Genomic DNA, 24,075 nt, shown 5'->3' with positions numbered 1-24,075 from the left:
TAGTATTACAAGACTTAGCGCTGTATTCTTCATCTAGGTAACACATGGGCAGACAGTGGTGCCACTATGACACTCCAGCTCTTCTCTGAATCATCTCTAAGTCTTGGGTCCTCTATGTCATTCTTCAAAGCTGGAACTCAGCATGAGAAAGGCAATCCCAGTGAAATTCTCATCAGTGATACAAATTGTGGGTTGATCACCAGACCGTTTCTGTACCTTCTATTTGTATAGCTCAAGACTGTACTTGTTATCTACATCTAAGTAAGATGTAGAAATGAATGTGCTATTGCCACATACTCTACATCCTGGGTTTTTTTTTTTTTTTGCCTTGCTTTGCTTGTTCACTAGCATACTTTTCTCAAAATTCGTTAGGAGTGTCTTTTCACATCTAGTGATTATTCTATACTTTCCCATCAATCCATTTTTTTAATCATCTATCAAGATGTCATGAATTACAAGTATTTTTTTAAGACAATGGAGGATAGTTTCTATGTCCATTGTAAGCTTAATATACATATATATATATATATACACACACACATATAATATATATATATATATATATATATATATATATTTTTTTTATGCCAGCCAACTCAGGATTAATTTGAGGTTGTAATTAAGTATCTTTAGAGCTCAGGTTTCTGGAATAATATTTCCACATACCACACAACCCTTTAAGGTGTGGAACAACCCAACAACTCCATAGGGTGTCAGGTGATGTGAATTCCATCTTCTGGAGTTGTGCCATGTGGCAAACCAATATTCTTCTCTCCACTATGTTTTAATCTTAATTGTTCCTGTTGCTTTTAAATAAGGAATAAATAAAAAGTGTTTTTGAGTAAATATATTCAATTAAAAATATATGATAAGCACCTACCATGTGCACAGCACTTTGGAGATATAAAAAAGGTATTTTCAAGGACTTCCTCTAAAATACCTTATGATATTCTAGGACGAAAGGAATTTTAAAACATAAAAGTTACATATGAATACTTAATGAAAAATGTAATGTTGTAAGGTGCTACTGAATAGCCAAGTGCTAAAGTGGCCAGTACTGGAAGCAGGTAATTACTTTTTTTTTTCCTAATTGAGAATCCACTACATTTGGGCACAGCGAATTGATTATATAACTTATGCCCTCCAACATTCTGAGCTAGGTATTAATTGTATCAAATTTACAGATGAAGAGACAGGCTTAATAAAATTTAGTTACCCATGTTCATAAAAAACACTCTTTAGGGTTGAGGAAAAATGAGACTCAGAAGTTAAATAACTCCATGTCCAAAGTTAGTGAAGAGAGGGTGGGAGACCCAAACTTGGATCCATGTGACTACAGAGCCAGAGTTCTTAACACAAAAATGATACATTGGATTTGAACTCAGGTCTCGTGATTCTAAATATTTTTCCATTATACCGCTCTACCTTTCTAAGACAACTAAAGGGTTGTAAACAGAAAGCAAAGTGATAGAATTAGTAGAGAATACTTAAGGCTATCTTCCTCCTAAAGTAGAGACTGAAGAGTGAAATATTTTTACAGAAATTTTTTGAAAAAATTTTGAGTCAAAGTGTGTCAATGGGAAACAGTGGGAAAGTAATTACGCATAAGGAAAGACTCTCATGCATGACCAGTAGCACTTTGCTCTTCTTAGAAAATGGAACATGCCCTAAAATGAATCTTTAATACATAAAATAAATTCAGAGGTACCAATGGAATAAAATTTCTTCTTACGAACTACAGCTTAGATGGCAATTAGATCAAATTCTGATAGTCCTGATATTTCACTGATAATTGGACTCTTGAATCCCTTAAAATTAAGTTCATCAACAGATTCAGGGAAAAATCTGTTCCTTCCCGACTGAATCATGTAAACATAAAAAAGTTATTAATCTTCAGCATTAAAAAATCCTGCTTAGAAAAAATTAAAATACAGTAGAAAGATGACAGAACACTGTAAACCAGCTATGATGGAAAAAATAAAAATCATTATAATAAAATAAACGTCACTACATACATTAAAATTTAAAATAATATATCAGGATTGATGATAATTAGCATCAAATATTTGAGCAATACTATGTGCCACTTACTAAGTACTAGGCAAGGTGCTAAGTGATTTATATCATGTAATCTCTACAAATGTCGAAGTATGTAAATATTTCCCATTTACAAATGAGAAAACCAAGGTTTAGAAAAGTTTTAACTTTCCCAAAGTCACAGAGCTAGTAACAAGTATATCAGGGAAATCTGCTTACTGAAACTTAAAAAATGATATGGGAGAATTTAGCATGGCATGAAACATGTTGATAGTGTAGGAAAAAAAAAAACAACCCTTAAACTACTACTAAGAAATAAGGAGAGAGTTAAAGAAATAGCATAAACATGTAACACAGACATTTATTCCTTTCAGCAAGTACACAGATCAACAACCAAAAAATAGCAGTGTGAAGTACTGAGCAAGTAAGAAGCCCAGAAATATTTAATATTTTATGAGGCTTAAGATTAAAATAAAAATGAAAAATCAAAACTCATTCCATATAGAAGAAATAAAATTGGAGATTAGAAAGAAAGCAAAATTGTGAGGAAATAATTGAAAAATAATTCTGGACATAGTTCTATGTATAAATAATATTTCTTGGTTCAAAACTTATAATTCAGGAAACTTTAAAGAGACATTGAAGGCCACAAAAGGCCAAGATGCCCAAGACAGTACTTTGGCATTGGAGCTAAAGCCCCTGGCTAAAGGCATTTTTCAATTAGTAAATGGTGTTATGTTCAAATGTGCATTTTCACTAAGGGGTATGTCAGGTCTTAACCAAAGCACAGGTACTACATAAAGTAGGTAGAATTGGGGAGTTTTTCCATTCTTTTTAAAAGAAAATTGCATATTCTGGCAGCTCATCTCAAAGTCAAGGATATGGTCTTGGTTGAGAAAGTATTTTTGCTTTGTTTTTGTTTTTTCTTTTTGTTTTTTGTAGGCTGACTTCATGTATGCCTGGCATAAGTGATTGACTTGATTTAGTTCGGTCACCAGGGTTTATGATCCATTACAGTAGGGACTCTCTTTAAAGATGGACAGCCACGGTGTCTTCTCAGTACTCAGGCCAGGACATACCTTCTGGAATACAGAATACTTTTCCTCTCATTGTCATGATGGTGTCTAGTATCTTATATCCTACAAACTATCTTTATCCACTATAAACAATGTTTGTTTAGGTTTTTTTCTTCAAATACTATTATGCTGCTGCCACTGATACTTGTTTCTGGGAATGCAAAGTGTTCCTTCAGAAGGTGTACAATGTTCATAACGGACCAAGCCTCTCCTATGGGATTATCAGTGGGAAAAGGTCTCTATTTATTAAATCTCATTTTTCAACTCTTCTAAAGTTATTTCTCTCATTCTTTCTTTCATTTTTCCCTCTCTCACTTGGGCTTTTCTCACCACGTTTTTTTTGTTTGTTTGTTTGTTTTTTTTTTTTTTGTTCAGTGAATTAGTTGGAAACTTTTTTTTTTTTTTTAATTATACTGCCAGGTTTTTAGAACTTATCTCAGGCTTTATCTAAAACTCTGGTATATACTCTCTTTTTTTTTTTTTTTTTGAAACAGTTGCTCTTGATGTTAATCATCTACTTACTAACATAGTCATTTATAAAAGAACTGGTAAAAATTTCTGAGAAACAACCCTTATTCTGAAGGAAAATGATGCAATGGATTAAAAACAAACCCCAAAACAGCGTCTATGATCACTAATGTAACTGTGACATATATCCACATATTGGACTGAAATGAGAATAAAAATTTTCAAAGGCAAAGTTGGTATTTTTTTTTTTTTTTGTTCATAATGTTCCCCTATAATACCACATTTTGTTAGCTCAGAGGGATGATGAAAATTCAATGGAGGGAACACATATCCTTTATCAACCTGATAAAGCAAGAGAATTTGATTGGGAATGGTTGGAGGTATGACCTAGAAGTGCTAGAAGGATCTATGGAAACTGATGAATAAGGCACCACTATATCCATGGAAAAGAAAATGCAGAAAAGCAGATACAAATAAAAGTTCTCATGGGCTCAAGAGAATTACGAGAAAGCTTTAAAAGTGATAGAGGAAGAGATGATTAAAAGAATCACTTAAATTGGGCAGTGGAAGAGCTGGGTTGCTAAGGCCTGCAACAGCACAGCAAATGACGGAGTTTGCAAGAGGCCACAGCAAGGATCCTGCCCTCACTTTTCTGTAATGGCATGTTGTGCTTTTTCTAACATATCTAGTTTCTGCAGGTTTTTTTTTTGCTATGCTCTGTTCTGATTCTGTTTCTTGGCAGCTCCTTCTTACAGGTTTTTGTCTGAACTATGTCAAATTTCATATTTATAAACCACTCCCAGGTGTGATTTCCATTCGATTTCTTACAAGAGATTTCATCTTCATTTCGAACCCATGAGGCCAGCAGACTCACTGTTTCTTTCGCCTGGTGGGGCCTTGACAAGGGAGTGGACTGGTTACATAGTAAGAATGGTTGGTGCTGATAAAGAAAATAAGCACAGACTCTGGTTCAGAATGCTTACTATGAATATCTAGGGGGAGGCCTAGAACACATATTTGAAAAGTTTGCCAGTGATTTACATGTCCACTCCTGGTTAAGAACCAGAGGACTAGAGTTGTACCTACTAAATGACAACTACTCCTTGGGAAAACAGTACAAACTTAAAACTCTTGATGTCATAAAAATAGTGCTGTCAACTGTAACACTGTTCTATGGAATGAGTAAAAACTAAACTTTTTCTAATCATTCTGTCAGAACAGTATAGATAGGGAATGATATTCTTGTTTGATTAGGGGCTTTGATATACAGGGAAAGATGGAATTTGCTCTTAACCTTTCCCCATTTTCTGACTGTCAACTAAGTAAGTCTTAAGAACCTCACAACGTCCCTTCCTCTTTTATAGAAATAGATACCTTCCTTGACATTGTAAATGCTGTAGAGTGAAATGAATTAATTTTTAAGTGTGTTTGGCAGCCTGAATAAAAACTATTTTACAGATTCCATTAATAGAACACATGCAAGCCAAATTAAGACTCTAAGCATCTGCACTGAGATTCTCATTATCAGGATAGGGGGGAAAAAGAAAAATATAAACTTCATTTTTCTTGGGTACATTGAATCTTAGATTTGGTTAGTCTGATTTTATAGTTTCTAAACCAAAATTAGCTGGCCGATATCAAGAATAAAACAGAAAAACTGTGAGACTTGACTTGTCTGTTTTACTACTCTTTTTCCCTCAGAACTAATGTTTTTTAAAAATTCACTTGCACTGCAGGCTGGATTAAAGGCAGATGGTCCCTTTAATGCTCAGATCTGATACATTTCTCACATTTCTTCCATTTCTTTAGTAGTATATTTACTTTTGAGTTTGGGAAGAAGAGAATGCAAATGGACCTCTGTTCATACGTCAAAATAAAGAGCTGGGGACAAGGAGTCTGACTCTTCCATGATCAATCATAATCAGGTCTCTTTGTCATGAGAGTACTTGTGTGTCCCATGTAAGACTACGTGTTGCTGCACAATATAGAAACTTTCTTTTAAAATAATTGCTCATTTCATATGTGTAAAGAATGTAAGGTATGAGATTTTATTTTCTATCAACATACCACTAGTTCTATTTTCTCAGCAGAAAGAGTTTCCAAAATCTCTGAGAAAGGAAATACAGGACTTTTACTTGTTCCTTAGAAAGGAGGATGGGGTCAGCAATTAGGACTCCCTAGAGAAACAGAAAGTGGAATATTTATTCTTTGAGAGGAGCTGAGAGGAAGGTGGTCAAAAAATGAACCTATACCTAATTCGTGACTTAAACAAATATAATCTGGCACATCGGTTGTATTTTGCTCCATTAAAAGTATAATTTGGTTATAATAACATCATTTTGGAGTAAATTTTCAACAGCTTCCTGTCCCCGATTATGGAAACGTTGCTGAAAATCTTACAAGATTTTCATTATGACCATTTCTACTGACCAGAAATGACTTCATCATTTAATTTTCCTCTTCAAGTTGGCTTTTCTCATGTGAAAAAGCTAAAACTTTGCAGAGTTCCAATGACGATGATGCAGTTTATTATACAATGAACAGATTTTATGAGCAAAAAATTTGTAAATGAAGTAAAAATCATGATGGATAGGCAACCTAAGAGAAGAATCAGTTTTGATACACTGCACAAAGTTTAGAACCTATTTTGTTACATGTTATATGTGTATTACATATGTACACATACATATATCTTTAAAGTGAAACTATATCATGCTTGGGAACTGGGGCAGGCCTTATATCTCCTTTATATGGTCCATGCTGAACACATGGTAGGTGCTCAAAAACTTGCTTAAGCAAGAGCAGAGTTGAAAACCATTTGGCAAATAAGTTAACTACTTTATATTAATGATAAACACACATTAACCACTGACATTCTACTTCTTAGGTAAAAATGAAAAGATTCACATTAGTATAACGATATTACCTGTAAGGATAGCCATGGTACTTGGAACGAAATATTGAAAGTAGAAAACTGAAGAAGAAGACCACCAGGCCTAATCCCACTAGACAAATGACTGGAAAGAGACAAAATAAAATCACCATTAGTGTCTAGACACATGCAATCCAAATGTTTATATATTTTTTAAATGCATTCAATTAATTACAGTATACTTACGTGTTATAGTTCATGGCACATACAGGTACAACAAACCAGACAATCATTATTTTCCATATTCTTCTCAATGAAAATGTACTATTTGGAGTATGAAAACAACAAATGTGACTGATCTAAGTCTTCTGGTGGTTCTCTTCTCTTACAGAATTCCTACAAGTACTAAAATGCCCCCAGAGGGATCAAAACAAGACACAACAAAATATGCGATAAGCCACAAACAAGATTATTAGCCCCTGCATTATGAAGTACTGGCTATATTAGCAGAGACATTTGCATTACTAAATTGAGCAATATAATTTTATTCTTTTCAGATGCCATGCAATATTTATTACAAAGGAATGCAATTTTAGATTATTGGCTAAAAGTACTGCCTCTATAGAAGCATGTTACTTAGAAATAATAGTTCAAGCAGACGCACCAAAGGCTGGGAACAAAAGTTTGGTGAGAGAGAAAATACAAACTCTGTCACAGTAAAAGGAGAAAACCCCTTAAATAGCTGGTAGTAGTGTCAAGGTACTTCTGTTGGTTTTACAAAGGACCTCAAGGATATGTTACTGCAGAATGTGCTAGGCTAGGGTCTAGGTTTTCAACAGCACTTTGTTCAAGGCAAGTTGAAAATAAGGATTTTTTTTTTCTTTTCCTTTCATTTATGGTTAGGAAGATTTTAAAGTAGATGACTATAAAATATATATCATAGAAATATATGCAAATATATACTGGATTTTTAATTAAGATAGACTGCTATTAATAAAATAAATACAAAGATGTTTATAAAATGTGAATGCTAAAAATCTGAGCCTATTAAATGCAGGTATTTAGAATAAAAGAAAACATAGGTATACTTAGAAAAATTGAAATTTACTTAAATCTGTTTTGTAATTAAGTAGAAATTGGTTCCTTAGTAAGAAATATCTAAACATTTCTTAAGAATAGAGCATGCGCACAATAATTGCATCCTTTTATTAGGTTCAGGGAATTCTTTAAAACCACTGAAATAACTAAAATAATTAATTATAAAATAAAGGGGAAAACAAGAGAGAAGAGATTAAATACACTAAGACAGAAAAAAAAGAAAATTAAACAGTTCTATATGCTTCTATGTGATGAAATACAATTTTTAGAAATTATTCTAGCATATAAATTAGACCATGTTTAATTACAATATTGGAAATCAGGGAGTATGGCATTGTCAAAATAAGGTAAAAAATAAATCTTCCTTCAAGGCTATATGAATATCATTCTTTCAGTTTTGAGAACAAATTGGGATAAGTCATAAGTACATAATAGCATTCAATTGTGACACTTCACTCAGTTGAACTTCAAATGAAGATTGGCAGAAAATAAAGTAAGAAACAAATTGCTGAATGGTGCAAAATGAGAAACCCCTGTTTTTTCTTAAATTGTGGAATATCCAAGTATGACAGACACCAGGCCCTAGACACAGCCCTTTGCTTACAACAATCTTACTAAATTGAGAATTAATTACATGATGCTTTACTTTACACTCCCTGTATTTGGTATTTTTATCAGATACTTCTTTCCTCTCTGTTTTCAGACACTGAATAAAGCACTCTTTTCATTCCTTTTGCTGCTTTTAGTAGCCTCATTTGATTGTGCTCAGTAGGAAATGAGCCTCAAAGTATGTGATCAAGTAAAACGGAATATGTTTACTTGATTCCATGCAGTGGAACAAAATACTGCTACTCAAGCACTTGGTCGGGGGGAAGGAAGAGGAATGGAGAGAGGGGTTAGTAATTACCAACCAAACCACTGCAGCCCGTACAAGATAACACACTTGGAAGAAGAAAATGCTCTAACCACACAGAAGCATTCTGACCTGGGCAATAATAAACACAATATTTGTATTATATCAAAAATAAAAATCACACTAGAATCAAAAGGGAATAATTTTAAAGTGTTTCCCATTCCCCAACTCTCTCGGTCTTTCTGTCTCTGTCTCTCTCTCACACACACACGTATAAACAAACTGGCAGTGGGTGGGGGTTGGAGTGATTTTATACATATATATGTAGATATATATTCTCTACCTCTACCAAGGCAGAAATTAGAAGCAGTGGTTTTATAAACTCACTATCTTAGATGTGAGATTAAGCAAGTACTACTTTTCTTACTACTTTAATATAACAAGATACATGATACATAACCACATAATTTGTCCTTATAAATATTTGTCAGTCCCTAGGAAATCACATTCAAAAGATAAATCATAAGATGTTCTAACCAATGCTTAACTAAACAAGGTAATTCTTCTGTAGTTTCTTTACAACAGTGTATAGTTGGCATTATGGGAAAACAAAGTGTAGACTAAAATATATATTCCATCCCAAACATTTTGACACTTAAGATATCTAAGTATTTACAAGTCAGTATGACTGACTTAAATACAGGTCACCCTAGCTAAAATAAAGAAAATAAGTCTGGATTTTTATTTAAAAATTTTTAATAATTATGAGTCTTTCCCAGATGCCTATGCACCTCATACATAAATTCTGGGTTTTAAAAAGGATGCAGAAATGCAGGGTATGTTGAGGAAAATCTTAGGTTTGTGGAGGCATAATCACATATTCACATAGGGATTTGAAATTAATTATAAAAATGTCTGTGGCAGGAAATAGTGAATGTAAGGCTCTCTGTCCTTTTCTAACCTATATTCCCCTGGGCAGAAAATGTTTCCCTTTTCCTGCCAAAAATATGTTAAAAATGTATTCTTTTTCTGCAACTCCCTGAAAGCACAGAGTCCTGTCAAAGTATAAAGCAGTTGATTTGCTTTAGACATAATGCTGGAACTTGGTAGACTTGTAAATCTTGGACTATCATTGCAAAAGGCAAAGACCCTGGAGAAGATGGTATCATGAGATGCCCCCTTTCTAAATGTTGGTAAAAGCATGTTTGGAGGTAATTGGAAGGTGTTATAATGTTTCAGGATACAAGACCATGCAAAAAAACTTCTCTGTCAGTCTTAGAGTGCTACCTGATTCGGGTGGCATAGGGAACACAGCACTTGCCAATAAGATCTTTAAAGACTCTGCACACAGAATTTTCCCCTGTTCCTGTAGGGTAGACTAACTAGAGTGACTACCATTCCAGATGCGATGAGTCAGAGCACCTTTGACAAGAGTGAATAACAGCTCTTATTTATACCCAATTCCATAGAAATCACCCAGTCCCATTTTGGAAGAAATGTATTTTTAAGTATTTACACACACAACCAAGAAAGAGAAAAAAGTAAGAAACACCACAGCTGTCTTCAAACCAGGACATTTCTTTAGAAGTTTGCTTACAGAGGACTTTTATATATTTCCCATTTGATTTAAATGAAGCTTAACACTAAAACAACTACAAAAACACCAACACAGAGACTTACTTCGTCTTTTTCCAACATCTCCTTTGGATGTTGCCGCTTCATTTAGAAGAACCATCCCCATGGTGATAGCAGCGTCTATAGTAGTTGTCAAGGAAACAGTAGAAATATATGCAAATAAAATCTATTAATTTTTCTGGATCTGAACACGGGGTGTTCTGTCCCAGAATGATTAAATTACAAATGCATAAAGAGGTAAATGTAATGTATTTTATTTACAAAACATAAAATTACCATTCTTTATTTAAATATGCCTTAATTTTTAGACTATGTAACCTGGAACTTGAATTTGTAAGATTTCAAAGTCTCATTCTAAATGCTCTTAAATTCCAGGACTTTCATAATGTATATAAATTATATGGACTCTCAATATCCAACAATGACATTTCATATTATACATAAAGATATGCACTAGTTACAGTTAGAATGACATTTCATTGACAGTTATAGAAAGCTAGAATATATTCAGCATGGAAACAATCAACAAGCCCTGATTGGATGCCTAATGTATACAAGAAAAAAAAGCCACTACCAGCCTCAAGCAATAGCATGCCCCTGCCCAACATTATGTATATGCCATAAACTACCACAAAGCTTTCATGGGTGATGATAACACAATTTGAAAACCCTCTGAATTTAGATAATTTAGTTGTGTTTTGTATTAGCAGTTTATTGTTTGTACATTTAAAGGATTCATTATGCTTAAGGTGTTTTAGACAATTTTCTGATATAAATTTTCTCAAGTCCAAGGTCACAGGATGTTGCCATTAATAAGATAACAGAAAAATTAAAAACTTCCATCACTCAAATGCTAATACATAGGGAATTTCCATTGCTTAACTTAGTTCTTTGGAGCAGACTGATAGGTCTGATAAAGATCCTTAATGAGGAGTTAAATTAGTATTCTCCTTTTCTCTCTTTCTGGAAACATCCTTTTATATTCATGTATAATTCTAATCTATACATTTAAACATACATATTTGATCTACTGAAAATTCATAGACTTCTAGATTACTTTAACTATGACAAAAATATTTTTGTAAATCAATATAAATTACATTTAAAAATTTCATGTAGATAATATAAATAAAACAAGTATTTATTTCATGCCATCATCTTCTGAGTAGCTTCCAAAACTGCTTAATAAAATATGAGAAAATGGCACTATTTTTATTTCTGGAGAGAAAATAAGGCTTATATAATTAAAAGTTTGAAAATTTTAATGAGAGTAAAGCATGTATTAAAATATTCTCAGGGAGTTCCCGTCGTGGCGCAGTGGTTAACGAATCCGACTAGGAACCATGAGGTTGTGGGTTCGGTCCCTGGCCTTGCTCAGTGGGTTAAGGATCTGGTGTTGCCTTGAGCTGTGGTGTAGGCCGGCGGCTGCAGCTCCGATTAGACCCCTAGCCTGGGAACCTCCATATGCTGTGGGAACGGCCCTAGAAAAAGGCAAAAAGACAAAAAAATAAGTACAAATAAAATAAAATATTCTTAGGATACAACTGAATACCCTGAATACACATGTGTACATTTTATATATATATATATGTTGTAAGTACATATAAACATAAACATGCACTTAAGTGTATTTTATTAAGCAAATTATATTTTATTGGCCATTAACTATGGTCACTCAAGTATAACACACCCCTATCAATGTATCTTCATGCTATATACTATTTTTACTATCATCCCTCTGTAAATTGTTATATTACATTGTTGAAAACTATGTGGTCAACCTGCTTTTCATTTGACTGTTTTTGAACTTCACACAAATTCAAACAATGCTGTGACAAAATGACAAGATTTTCCTAAAAGTATGCCACATTTTACTGCCTCATTTTATTGCTGGGCATTTGTTTCAAAAAGTTTGCTATTACAAATATTCCAACAAAGATACCTTTTTATATGTACAATTTTTTTTTCTAGGGTCTAGAAAATTTTTGGCAGGTTGGTATGTGTGTTTTCAAATTTACTGGGTACAATCATATTCTGTAGAACAAGCAGTGTTGAGTTTCCATTCTTACATTGACCCAACAAAGTACTGCCAAACTATTGATTTTTATCAAACTGTTGAGTGGGGGTCTATGTTAACAGTGACTCTATCTTTTCATAATTCCTTTTTTGTTCAATCTTTTGTATAGTGTTTGTTTTTTAGCCTATTTTTCCAGTCACCTTAGGATGCTTCATTTTTTTCTGGATATGAACTGACTGAAGTGTTGCATATAGATTCTTTTACTTGTCTTTTAAATTGTTTAGTTATGAAGATTTTCATTTTAGTATGATCAAAATTATTCTTTTCCTTTATTACTTTTGCTTATTGTCTCTTATGAAATTAGTTATTACCCATAAATCTTAGAAATATTCTCTAGCTTTTAAATTAGGTTCAGATGTACAACATAGTGACTGGTCATTTAAATGCTTTAGGAATGATCACCCCAACGAGTCAAGTAACCACTGGTCCCATACAAAGTTATTACAGTATTATCACTCATATTCCCTATGCTGCATATTACATCCCCATGACTAATTTATTTTAAACCTTAAGTTTGTACTCTTAATCTACATCAGTCCTTATCCTCCTGTACTCCATCAATTATACTGTTCTCTGTATCTCTGAGTCTGTTTTCATTTTGTTGTTTATTGGTTCCTTTGTTTTTTAGATTCTACATTAGAGTGAGATCATATGGTATTTGTCCTTCTCTGACTTAATTTCACTTAGCATGAGACCCTTTAGATCCATCCATGTTGTCATGCACATGGCGAGATATCTTTTAATGGTTGAGTAATATGCCATTGTATACATATACCACATCTTCTTTATCCATTCACCCATCAATGACAGTTTGTCTCCATATCTTCTCTACTATAAATACTGCTGCAATGAACATAAAGGTGCATACATCTTTTTGAATTCTTTTTTTTTGTGTGTGTTCTTCAGATAAATATCCAGAGGTAAAACTGCTGAATCATATGCTGGTTCTATTTTTAATTGTTTTGGTGAATCTTCCATTCTGTTTTCCATAGTGGCTTTATGAAATTAGATTCCCACCAACAGTGCACAAGGGTTTTGTTTTTTCCACATCCTTGCCAACACTTGCTATTTGCTGTCTTTCTGATGACAGCCATTCTAAGTGTAAGGTGGTATCTCTTTGTGGTTTTTATTTGCATTTCCTTGATGATTAGTGATGCAGAGCACCTTTTCATATGTTTGTCTGGCATCTATGTCTTCCTTAGAAAAGAGGAAGTCTTCAAGTCCTCCGCCATTTTTAAATCAGCTTGTTTGTTGATTTTGATACTGAGTTGCATGAATTCTTTGGGTATTTTGGATATTAATCCCTTATGGGATATGTGTTTGCTAATCTCTGCTCCCATTCAATAGGCTACCTTTTCACTTTGTTGATGGTTTTTAACAATGTGAAAAAGCTTTTTAGTTTGATGTAGTCCCATTTGTTTATATTTGCTTTTGTTTCCCTTGCCTGAGAAGACAGATCCAAAAAAATATTGCTTAGACTTATGTCAAAGAGCATATTTTCTATGCTTTCTTTTAGGAGTTTTATTATTTAAGGTATTACCTTTAAGTATTTAATACATTTTATTTTTGTATATGGTGTGAGAAATTGGTCGTTTCATTCTTTTACATGTAGCTGTCCAGTTTTCCAATACCATTTATTAAAGGGGCTTTCTCTCATTGTATATTCTTGCCTCCTTTGTTGTAGATTAATTAACCTTAAGTATATGGACTTATTTCTGGGGTTGCTATTTGGTTCCAATGATCTGTGTGTGTGTGTGTGTGTATGCTCATATCATACTGTTTTTATTACCATAGCTTTGTGATATAGTTTGAAATCAGGATATATGATACCTCCAGCTTTGTTGTTGTTCTCTCAAGATTGCTTTGGCTAATCAGGTCTTTTGCATTTCTATACAAATTTTAGTATTATTTGTTGTAGTTCTGTGAAAAATGTCCTTAGTATTTTGGTAGGGATTACACTGAAACTGTAGATTACCTTGGGTAGTATGAACTTTCTAACATCTTTAAGTCAGGTAGTGTCATGCTTCAACAAAGAGCACTCTAATAATAGCTTTCCATCTCACCCTAAGTAAAAGCTAAAGACCTCCAAAAGGCCTAACCCTACCTAACCTATTGTACCTAATTTGTACCCTGTCCCACTTATACTTCTCTGTCCTTGTTTGCTCTTATCCATGTCTGCTATATTCTTTCAAGAGGAACCCCTCTGCCTCATGATCTTTGAATCTGCTATCCTTCTGCTTGAATGCTCTTCCCCCCAATGTCCCTGTAACTCAGTTCCTAATTCTCTTCAGGTTTCTGCTGAAATGGCATCAAAAAGCTGCTCTGAACTCTGTGCTTCTTTTATACTGCTTTGGTTTTTTCTCTATAACACTGTTTTTGAAAGAAATTTTAGATTCTGTATATTTTTAATATACTTATTTTCTTTCTCCTCTTGCCTCAATATTAGCCCCCAAAGGACAGGAACTTTGTCCTGTTGATTATTTACTCAGTACAAACTACTCTTTGATGTAGTTATTATTATTGCTCTCAGTTTACAAACAAGGAAACTGAAGTCACCAGAGAGGTCTGAATAACTAGTGCAAAGTACAAAGGTAATGAGTGAAAGTTGCAAACCAAAAAAAAAAAAAAAAAAAAAAAAAAAACCTTAGAGGAAATGAAGTAGGATGGTAACAGAGGGTTAGATGAAAGTTATAGGGGGGGCAAAGAAACAAAATAGTTAAATCTACTGTAACATAATACATATCCTTATACTAAGCATAACATGTCAAGTAAAGATGTACATAAACAATATAATCTCTTTAAAAACAAAGGTTTACTTTTCACATTCTATGTAGCAGTTCTTTGCAATCTTTTTCTGTAAAAGGCTAGAAAGTAAATATGTTGGGCTATGCAAGCCCTGTGGTGTATTATTACTATTCAACTCTGCGGTTGTAGTGAAAAGTAATCACAGATGACACACAAATGAATAGGTGTGGCTGTGTTCCAATAAAACTTTGTTTTTTAAAAGAGTAGACAGGCTGGATTTGGCCCTCATTGGTCCTACTTTGCCAACCTCTGCCATAAAGGATCCGAGACAGTGCCAAAGATACTATAAACCATTTTGCCTCAGGGGAAGTTAGCTTTAATCTTATGTGAAATTAAGAAAAGCAAAACTTAGTAACCTTTGAGCATATGATCCCCAAAGAGGGAATTTTAAAGCTAAGGGATTGTGAGACATAGGTATATCCATAACTCCAAGGTAAAATATTTTACTAAAAAGCAGCAGGGTCAGTAAATAAGTATGGTCTTGTAATCAGAATGTTTCCTACAAAAGTGAGTTTTCTAGGCTTTGTTAAACCTAGAAAACCTACTTTAAACTTGATGGTTGTAATTAAGATACATGAGTTAAACTTGCCAATCCTCCTCTTTTATTTAAAGAAACTTTTTAACTTAAGGCCTTTGAATATTGAGAATTATTTAGCTTGAGATCCACTGTATCAATGAAAACAACAGTGTTGGCTAAGAGAGAGACTTCATAATACTTATTTAGGGAAAAAAATCACATTTGTACAAATATATTTAGGTAAAGGGACTGATTTATAGGCAGAGGAAGAAGCTTGAATGTCAGAGTTAATAAGCAGGTGGAAGGCTAAATGACTAATGAAACCTCTCCTGAGAGAGTCTATGTCCAACTCTGGAATAACAGATGCTTTTCTGTCATTAAACTGAGGGGTGTAACTATTTGTGCCTTATCAAAGGGTCTCAACTATCAAAGAGAACATGAGATGTCAATGTAGAGTAAATATATAATAATATTCCTGAGATTTTTCAATTTTTCTGAGATTGTTAATGCCTAAGCCTGAAACATACACACTCACACCTGTTCTACTTCATGTATTGCTTTACACATTTGTACTGATTAATATCATAGCAATATACACTTCACTCTCTGTTTCTGTTTACCCTGTCAATCACCTTCTTACTGCTGAAAAAGTCAAAATATTGACATGATCCTACATAAAAACAGAAGCTTCTATTTGTGTAAATTATATACAAAACCCAGAGGCAATGATCATCCTACTGAAGTGGTGACAAATATATTTGCATTACATTATAATCCACTCTCAACTGCACATGATGTTAGGTTTACTATTGCTCCTAGGAAGAGAATCAGGATTATCGATTTAAAGATAAATGAGAACAGATGTTGAAAACAAATCAGCGTGTTATAGAAGACTTTTGTCTTCTATCTAAATCTAAAATGTCTTCAACTTGCATCCATCATTAATTTTCCTCTATAGTATGTTTCTCCTTGGGTATAACACATTAAAGAAACATTTGCTCTCTATCATAGATTGAAAACAAATCATAGTGAAATCATGCTCTTTTGTAATAAAGGGAAAACATTTTTTTCCTCAAAGGAAAAGCAAGTATGAATTTATAAGAATACATGTATTTTTAAATATTTAAAAACTATTATTGCTAGTTAAACCTTTGTCTTTTATATTCAGAACTTTTACTTCCAACTGATATTTATCTCATGTTATCTTTTTGAAAGCCCACAATTTAGAAGGTGTGCAGAATTAAGGGACAGGCCAGAATTTATATACCTGACAGTAAATCCCATTTTAGAACTCATGTGTCTTGTTTCCACTGGCACAGAGAACTTATCTTGGTGAACTGAGATATGGTTCAAATTTCTTTGCAAGGTATGGAAAGATTTTCATTATTTAGCCAATTAAGCTTTCATCAATCTGCCCTTCACTCTCTCATTTTATGTTTTTGTACCTGTTGTACCTTCTGCTGGACTACTCTTGCTCACTCATTCCCCACCTGGGGAGAAAACTATCAAAACTGACTTGAAAAGTCAGTTCAGCTTCTCCAGGTAGCTCCTTCCAAGTATTGATTACAGCATTTGTTATACTGGATTAAAATTATTTTCCTACCAGTCTACCTTTTTGTAAATAGCAAATACCTTATATTTGCATCAGGTATTAAACACAACTGAATGAAAAATTTATTTTTTACTGGGAAAAATATAAAGGATTACTGAGATAGTGGTAGATAGTTCATATATTCTATTTTAAAATGTCATAAAATATTTTTTATTTATTTTAAAAAGTTTTCTCTCAAAAATTACTTAGGATTGTTCTTTTTCTTTTTCCTCCTAAATAAGGTACTGAAATAAAATGCCGCTAATAGGAAGAAAAATCTTACTTTTAATAAATGTGAATCCATAACCTATGACATCAAATGACTCCATCTGTTCTTTCTTAGGTTATTTTCAATAAAATTTTGTATACAGCAATTGCATCTAATGATCTGGCTTACTAAATTAGGAGGAGAAAACCAAAAGGCAGAAATGTTCTTTAAAGATAAACAAAAAGTTACCATCTGGAATTTACATTTTTTTTTTTTTTGCAATAAGAGAAAAATATACATGCAAAGTATAAAAAAAATTACACAGAAAGTTTAAAAAAATATCAGTATACTCTGCCAAGTGAAAGTAAAATCAAATTATTATATAATGAGAGTTCCCATTGTGGCTCAGTAGAAACAAATCTGACTAGCATCCAAGAGGATGCGGGTTCGATCCCTGGCCTCGCTCAGTGGGTTAAGGATCCAGCTTTGCCATGAGCTGTGGTGTAGGTTGCAGAGTGGCCTGGATCCAGTGCTGTTGTGGCTGTGGTGTGGGCCAGTAGCTGCAGCTCTGATTCGACCACTAGCCTGGTAACCTTCATATGCCATGGGAGTGGTCCTAAAAAGACAAAAAAATTTCCATTAAAAATACTATATAATGGCTTCTTCTACACTTTGATAATTTTAATAAGTATACATTTTCAAAGAAATTTTCTCCTCTCATAGACAGCTATAAATAAAAATAACAGAAGCAATAAAGCAACAAATAGTTACCAGTAGCAGAAAGAGGATGGGGACTTTTAATTCCATGTACTACTGTTAAAAAAATCTATATGGAAGACTTCATACTGTTTGTGAAATTTCTTTGCATCCTAAATCTCAGCTTGAGGTCAATAAGCCAGGAAATGAAACCCTGGAGAATTCCTGCCATACAATGGAACAATGGCTTCAACACATCTTTTCATTCCTTTTGCTGGGTATTCCTGATGGGTTTAATGGACTGGCTGCTTTGAATAAAGTATGCTGCTAAAATGCTACATCACAGATTGAAATTGGATAGAAAAGAAAAAAAAAAAAAAACTGAAAAGAGCTAAAAAGTTACTTGCAATAATTAGCCCCGTTTTCTGTGGGTTCACTTTCTATGGTGTCAGTTACCCACAGTCCAATAACATTAAATGGAAAATACCAGAAATAATTCATAAGTTTTAAACAAAGTTTTAAATGCCATTCTGTGCAGCATGATGAATTCTCATACATACTCCCTGCCCTGTCCCACCTGGCATGTGAATCACCCCTTTCCAGAGTACACACTGTATTCACCACCCATTCATTAGCCTAATTAGTGGCCATCTTTTATTACCAGATCAATTGTCAGAGAATTGCAGTGCCTGTGTTCAAGTAACACTTTTTACTTAATAATGGCCTCAAAGTGCAAGAGCAGTGATACTGGCAGTTTGGATATTCTCTTACTGTGTCTAATCTGATAAATCAAACTTTATTATATGTATGTACATACAGGAAAAAATACAGTATATAATGTGTTTGGTATTATTGGCAGTTTTAGGCATCCACTGAGGGTCTTGGAATGTAGTTCCTGTGGATGGAGGGGACTGCTGAATCATGTTTTAACACAAATGTGTTTTGCTTCATAAATTAATTTATATAATTAAAAGATAAGTTAGTAAATATGGTATTGCCCTTATTTTTTAATATGGAAATAAACACATTTTCAAATATTTCATTTTCTCACCTAAATCTCCTCTGATGTGTAGAAAATATTAATCTCTTACCCATGTTAAAATTGGAAAACACAAACTAGGTAGTTACTAATCAAGATCACAAAATTTGAGAATGGAATTGGAAACAATCCAACACTCAAGTAAACAATCTATGAGACAAACTAGAGCAAAAAATATCCATCATAGTAGGTTGTTAACTTTGAAGCCATAAAATGGCACGTGCGTAGTAAATGCAAGGAATGGGCTACGGATACGCAGAGTTCCAAGAATGCACTCAAGTATGAGCAATCTAGGGTGAAAGGAATAAAAACTCTGAGAACTGACAGGAAGAAGAAAGCGGATGTTTTTAGTGAGTTTCAAAAAGACAGTGTTAGTTCCCCTGCAATAGAAAATGGAGTCTTATAACTCTCTTCTCAAGCTTCATTTCCAAGGTCACATTTTCAAAAGGTGTCATCTTGTTATCTTGTTAATTATATGGTTAATGGGCTCCATGAATCTCTCTAGAAAAAATTAAGCCATTCTACTCCCAGTGAAACTTTCAGAATTTATTTTTTTGTTTTGTTTTGTTTCTGGCCATCTACACCTTTGCCAGACGTTAAAGAATCAATTGGTAAATGTTTATGCATGCCGTCTGTGACCAGCAAATTCTGAGTGGGAGAGATGGGAAAACATAATGAGAAAAACTGTAGTCCTAGTGAGTACTAGATGTTTTATCAGCATCATCTCAGATTTCACAAAGGAGTGCCATGTGGTTGGTTTGCCAAGGCAGATTTTACAAATAAGGAAGTCTGTGAGCTTCTTGAAGTGGGAATGCTTTTAGGCTCTTCCCAGCCCTTTTCTCCACTGGAATTAATACAAGGCTCAGTGTGTCCTGGCACCTGGTGCATTGTCCACAGCAATGATGCAGGTCAAAAAGAACTAAAGGTGGAAACTGTGTATTTGCTGGTGGGTAACCAAGTGCACTGTTATGACAGAACACAGTGATATAATACAAAGGCTTTAATGGTATTAAAAAGGGAGTCTTTCCCATCCAAAATAAAGTTAAAAACTTCAAGATGGCATGACTGACACTTAGTCATGAATCCTATGTCCCAGGACCATGATAAAATATTATATATAAAACTTAGATACCTGCAAAACCAAGAGACCATAAAAAAAACTGAGTTCTAATCCCAGTTTTTCCTCCAACCTAAGGTGAGTCAATTAAATTTTGTGCGTTTTAGTTTTCCTAGTTATAAAAGGAGTTTTGGCCTAGGTGAGTTCTAGGAATTTTAAAGGTTTAAATGCTATGGTTATATAAATGACTGAATCTTAGTAAATAGGAGAGTAGTCAAATTTGTAAATGATACTATAAGCCACATTTTAAATCCCGATAATGACTCAGTGTTCCCCAGAGTATAGTTGGCCCAAAAAGTAACTTTACTTCATTCTAATAATATTCAGAGTTTATTTTTAGATACATGAACCTCACCTCCTTCCTATGCTATCTTCTTTACCCTATTTTCTATAAGCCACAAATTGCACTGTATTATCTGATTCATAACATTTAGTCTGCCATGTTCCAAAAAGATATGTAATTACCCTAAATTTCCTTCTTCTCACTGTAACATTTAAGGGAACAGTATGAAGATAATTTTTTATACTGCTTTTTATATTACAGGACACTTCTTTTCTCCCCATTAAGATCCTAAAGAGGAAAAGCATACAAACATCACAAAAAATTCTAGTTAGATAATCAATGCAGAGCAAAAGCTATACTTCAAAGTTCAATAGTGAGCAAAAAAGATGATTATAGTCTATTAATGATTCAGAATGAAAAATTTCATTATAAGAACAAATAATTAGCATAAGAATTAGAAAAATAGTCACATGGTAAAGTTTAAAATTTAATGTCTTAAAAGTCTTGATGTTTATTATCAAGAAAAAAATCAATTTGATAGCATGCAGCTTTGTTTTGTTCTACACAATCCATCAGTATTTTAAAGGATACTTAGTACCAGAATAATGTGTGACTCTGCCACGAATTGAGCCTGGCTGCTTCCATGAATGTAGCTCTATAAAACAAGACAGAGAAGCAAAAATTACAATCTGGGGAAAAGCAGATTTTTTCGTTGTTTTTTTCCTTTGTAATGTGTAGTTTTATGCCTTGAAAATAAACAATGGATGACTCTACAAATTAAGCTATTTATAATTTTTGAATAAAATAATTATTACTTAGAAATAACAGATGAAAATGCTGGTGGCTGATGTTACTATAAACTCTAGAAAGCAACCTAATATCAAAAGTACACTTCCTGTAACTTGTTAAAAGGTTTACTACAAACATATATATGCAATTGTAATGATTTTTCCACAATTACTGTGAAATGCACTTAATGTACTTAGTATAGCTTAAGGTAAAATTAGAGCAACTAAATTTATTTACTCTACATTTTTTAAAGTAAATAAAAAATGACCTATCAAATATTATGTCACTCTTTCCCATATTATCAAAGTTTTTAAAATAAGGACATAGCTTTATAAGTGCATTCATCTTATTAGAGAATTTAAATTGATTTTTTCTAAAATGTAATTATTAAAATTGTTATACACCATTAAGAAATGTACAATTTTCTATACCTACTAAGAACTATATTAGTTTATACCATTCAATTATAGAAATCTTGACAAAAATCTCTACCCAGGAGATTTGCTTCTGAAAAACTGATTCCCACAGTATTTCTGCTTTAATTTAACTAGGAGACAGAGTTATTCTGTCCTGTCCTTAACTCTGGTCACATCACCAAATCTCTCAGATACTCAATATTCCCTCATCTATAAAATGAGGAACTGGATTATATGATTCCTATGATCTTTTTGAAATACATTGACTCTTCTGTGTACTGTCATCAATTCTACTGTGGCATTTTCATGTAAAAGCTGCTCTTGATACTCTTAGCTAAACTGTCTTTATTTCCATCTCTAATTTCTCAGTAAATTAGAGGTGTGTTAAGCTGTATTTTTAAAGCACAGTTTCAAGCAAACTGGCTAAAAAATAGCCATTTCTGGTTTATTGACATTATAGCTTCTGAGAAATCCTATCTTATGTTTTCTTTTTGTTCTACTAAATATTACAAATAACCAAAGTGTAGCAAAACAAATACAAATACTATAAACCATGTGCTTGACATTACTTCAAGTCTGATTAAAAACTAAGACTCTCAGAATTAAGACATGAAGGTCTAATTCTGATAATTTTAACATTATAGATAATAACAAATACTCCCCAAAAAACCCCCAACCATACACAAGTAGTAATAATAACTACCATATATTAAGCACTCATTTTGGGTGGAACACACGTTTTAGATGCATTATATTATTTATTTCTAATAATACTATATGGCAGGTATTTTTATATAGTCATTTTATGAATAAGTAACCAAGGCTTAAGAGAGTGAAGAAATTTGCCCATTTTCACATCTGGTATATGCAAAATTTGTGATTTGAAATTAGGTCTGTTTAAGTTCAGATCCTGATCTCATTATATTGCCTTGTTATTTGCTGGACAGTTGAGTGGATGCTTCAATATGTTATCCCATCATACCTTAACCATATAAAATAGTTATTATCACTTCATATTTCAAATGAGGAAATGGAGATTAAGAAAAATTAATTTAGGATTGCACATTTAGTGATTGGTGGAATTAGGACTGTAGCTAAATTAGATAACCTCCAAGGTGGCAAGAATGGGTATCTTTGCTTGTTCCAGATTTTGGAGGAGAACGCTTTCAGCTGTTGGATTGTCATAAATAGCTTTTATTGAGATACTTTCCCTCTTTACCCACTTTGGTAAAAAGTTTTATCATGAATTGATGTTGAATTTTGTCAAATGCTTTTTATGTATATGTTGAGATAATCGTGTGTGGTTTTTTTAACTTGTTTTTTTGTTAATGTTGTATATTACATTGATTTTGTGTATACTGAACCATCCTTGTGAATTTGGGATGAATTCCAACTTGGTTGTGGTGTATGACCTTTTTTTATGTGTTGCTGGATTTGGTTTGCTCTATTTTTTTTTTTTTTTTTGAGAATTTTTGCAGCTATATTCAGATAGTGGCCTATAATTTTCTTTTTTTCTTTTCTTTTTCCCAACCGACAATGATGCATTTAATTCCACAATAGTGGCAATTGTTTTGTGTACTCTTTTTTTTTTCCAAAAGTGGATCATATCAGATATACCTTTTTGGGGCATGGACTCTTTCTTCTAAGTTTATTGAGCTATAGTTGATTTACATTGCGATAAATTCTGCTATACAACAAAGTATAACATAGACATGTATAACTGATCAAAGTGATTCAGTTATACATGTCTATGATATCCATTTTTTTCCGCTCAGATTATTTTCCCATATAGGTTATTACAGAATATTGGGTAGAGTTCTTTGTAATATACAGCAGATTCCCCCTGAACATCCATATACAATAGTGTGTATATGTCAATCTCAAATGCCTAATCCATCTCTGCCTCCCAGCTGTCTCCTTTGTAACCATAAGTTTCTTTTTTGAAGTATGTGAGTCTTTTTCTCTTTTGTAAATAAGTTCATTTTTATCACTAAAGATTTCACATGTAAGTGGTATAATGTTTGTCTTTATCTGACTTCACTTAGTATGGTAATTTCTAGTTGCATTCATGTTGCTGCAAATAGCATTATTTCATTTTTATGGCTGTTATTCCATTGCATATATGTACCACATCTTCTTTATCCATTCCTCTGTTGATGGACATTTAGGTTGCTTCCATGTCTTAGCTATTGTAAATATTGCTGCAATGAACTTTGGGGTGCATGTATCTTTTCAAATTACGGCTTTCTCCAGATACATGCTCAAGAGTGGGATTGCTGGATCATATATTATAGTTCTATTTTGAGTTTACTGAGGAACCTCCATACTGTTTTCAATAGTGGTTGTACCAATGTACATTCCAGACAACAGTGTAGGAGGCTTCCCTTTTCTCCACTTCCTTTCCAGCACTGTTTGTAGTCTTTTTGATGACAGCCATTTTGATTGGTGTGAAGTGATAGTTCATTGTGTTTTTGATTTGCATTTCTCTAATAATTAGC

General features: G+C 33.2%; 1 protein-coding gene across 5 annotated transcripts in view; it reads right to left on the bottom strand.

Annotated features, from left to right (window-relative positions):
• Positions 1–24,075, bottom strand: part of TUSC3 (tumor suppressor candidate 3) — a 194,689-nt gene that overhangs the window by 8,508 nt on the left and 162,106 nt on the right. For 3 of the 5 annotated variants that reach the window (XM_021078324.1, XM_021078325.1, XM_021078323.1), the window contains exons 7-9: positions 20,964–21,027; positions 10,085–10,159; positions 6,508–6,598 (exon numbers count right to left, since the gene is read on the bottom strand). In XM_021078324.1, the coding sequence (XP_020933983.1) occupies positions 6,508–6,598; positions 10,085–10,159; positions 20,964–21,027 (230 nt within the window). Of the gene's footprint in view, positions 1–310; positions 5,759–6,507; positions 6,599–10,084; positions 10,160–20,963; positions 21,028–24,075 lie in introns of those variants that run through there. The other 2 variants (XM_021078326.1, XR_002340155.1) reach the window with 2 other exon arrangements.

Source organism: Sus scrofa, chromosome 17 (genome assembly GCF_000003025.6).
Source record: "Sus scrofa isolate TJ Tabasco breed Duroc chromosome 17, Sscrofa11.1, whole genome shotgun sequence".
NCBI lineage: Eukaryota > Metazoa > Chordata > Mammalia > Artiodactyla > Suidae > Sus > Sus scrofa.
Note: the sequence above shows the minus strand (reverse complement) of the source record. Positions and strands in the feature narration are given on the sequence as shown.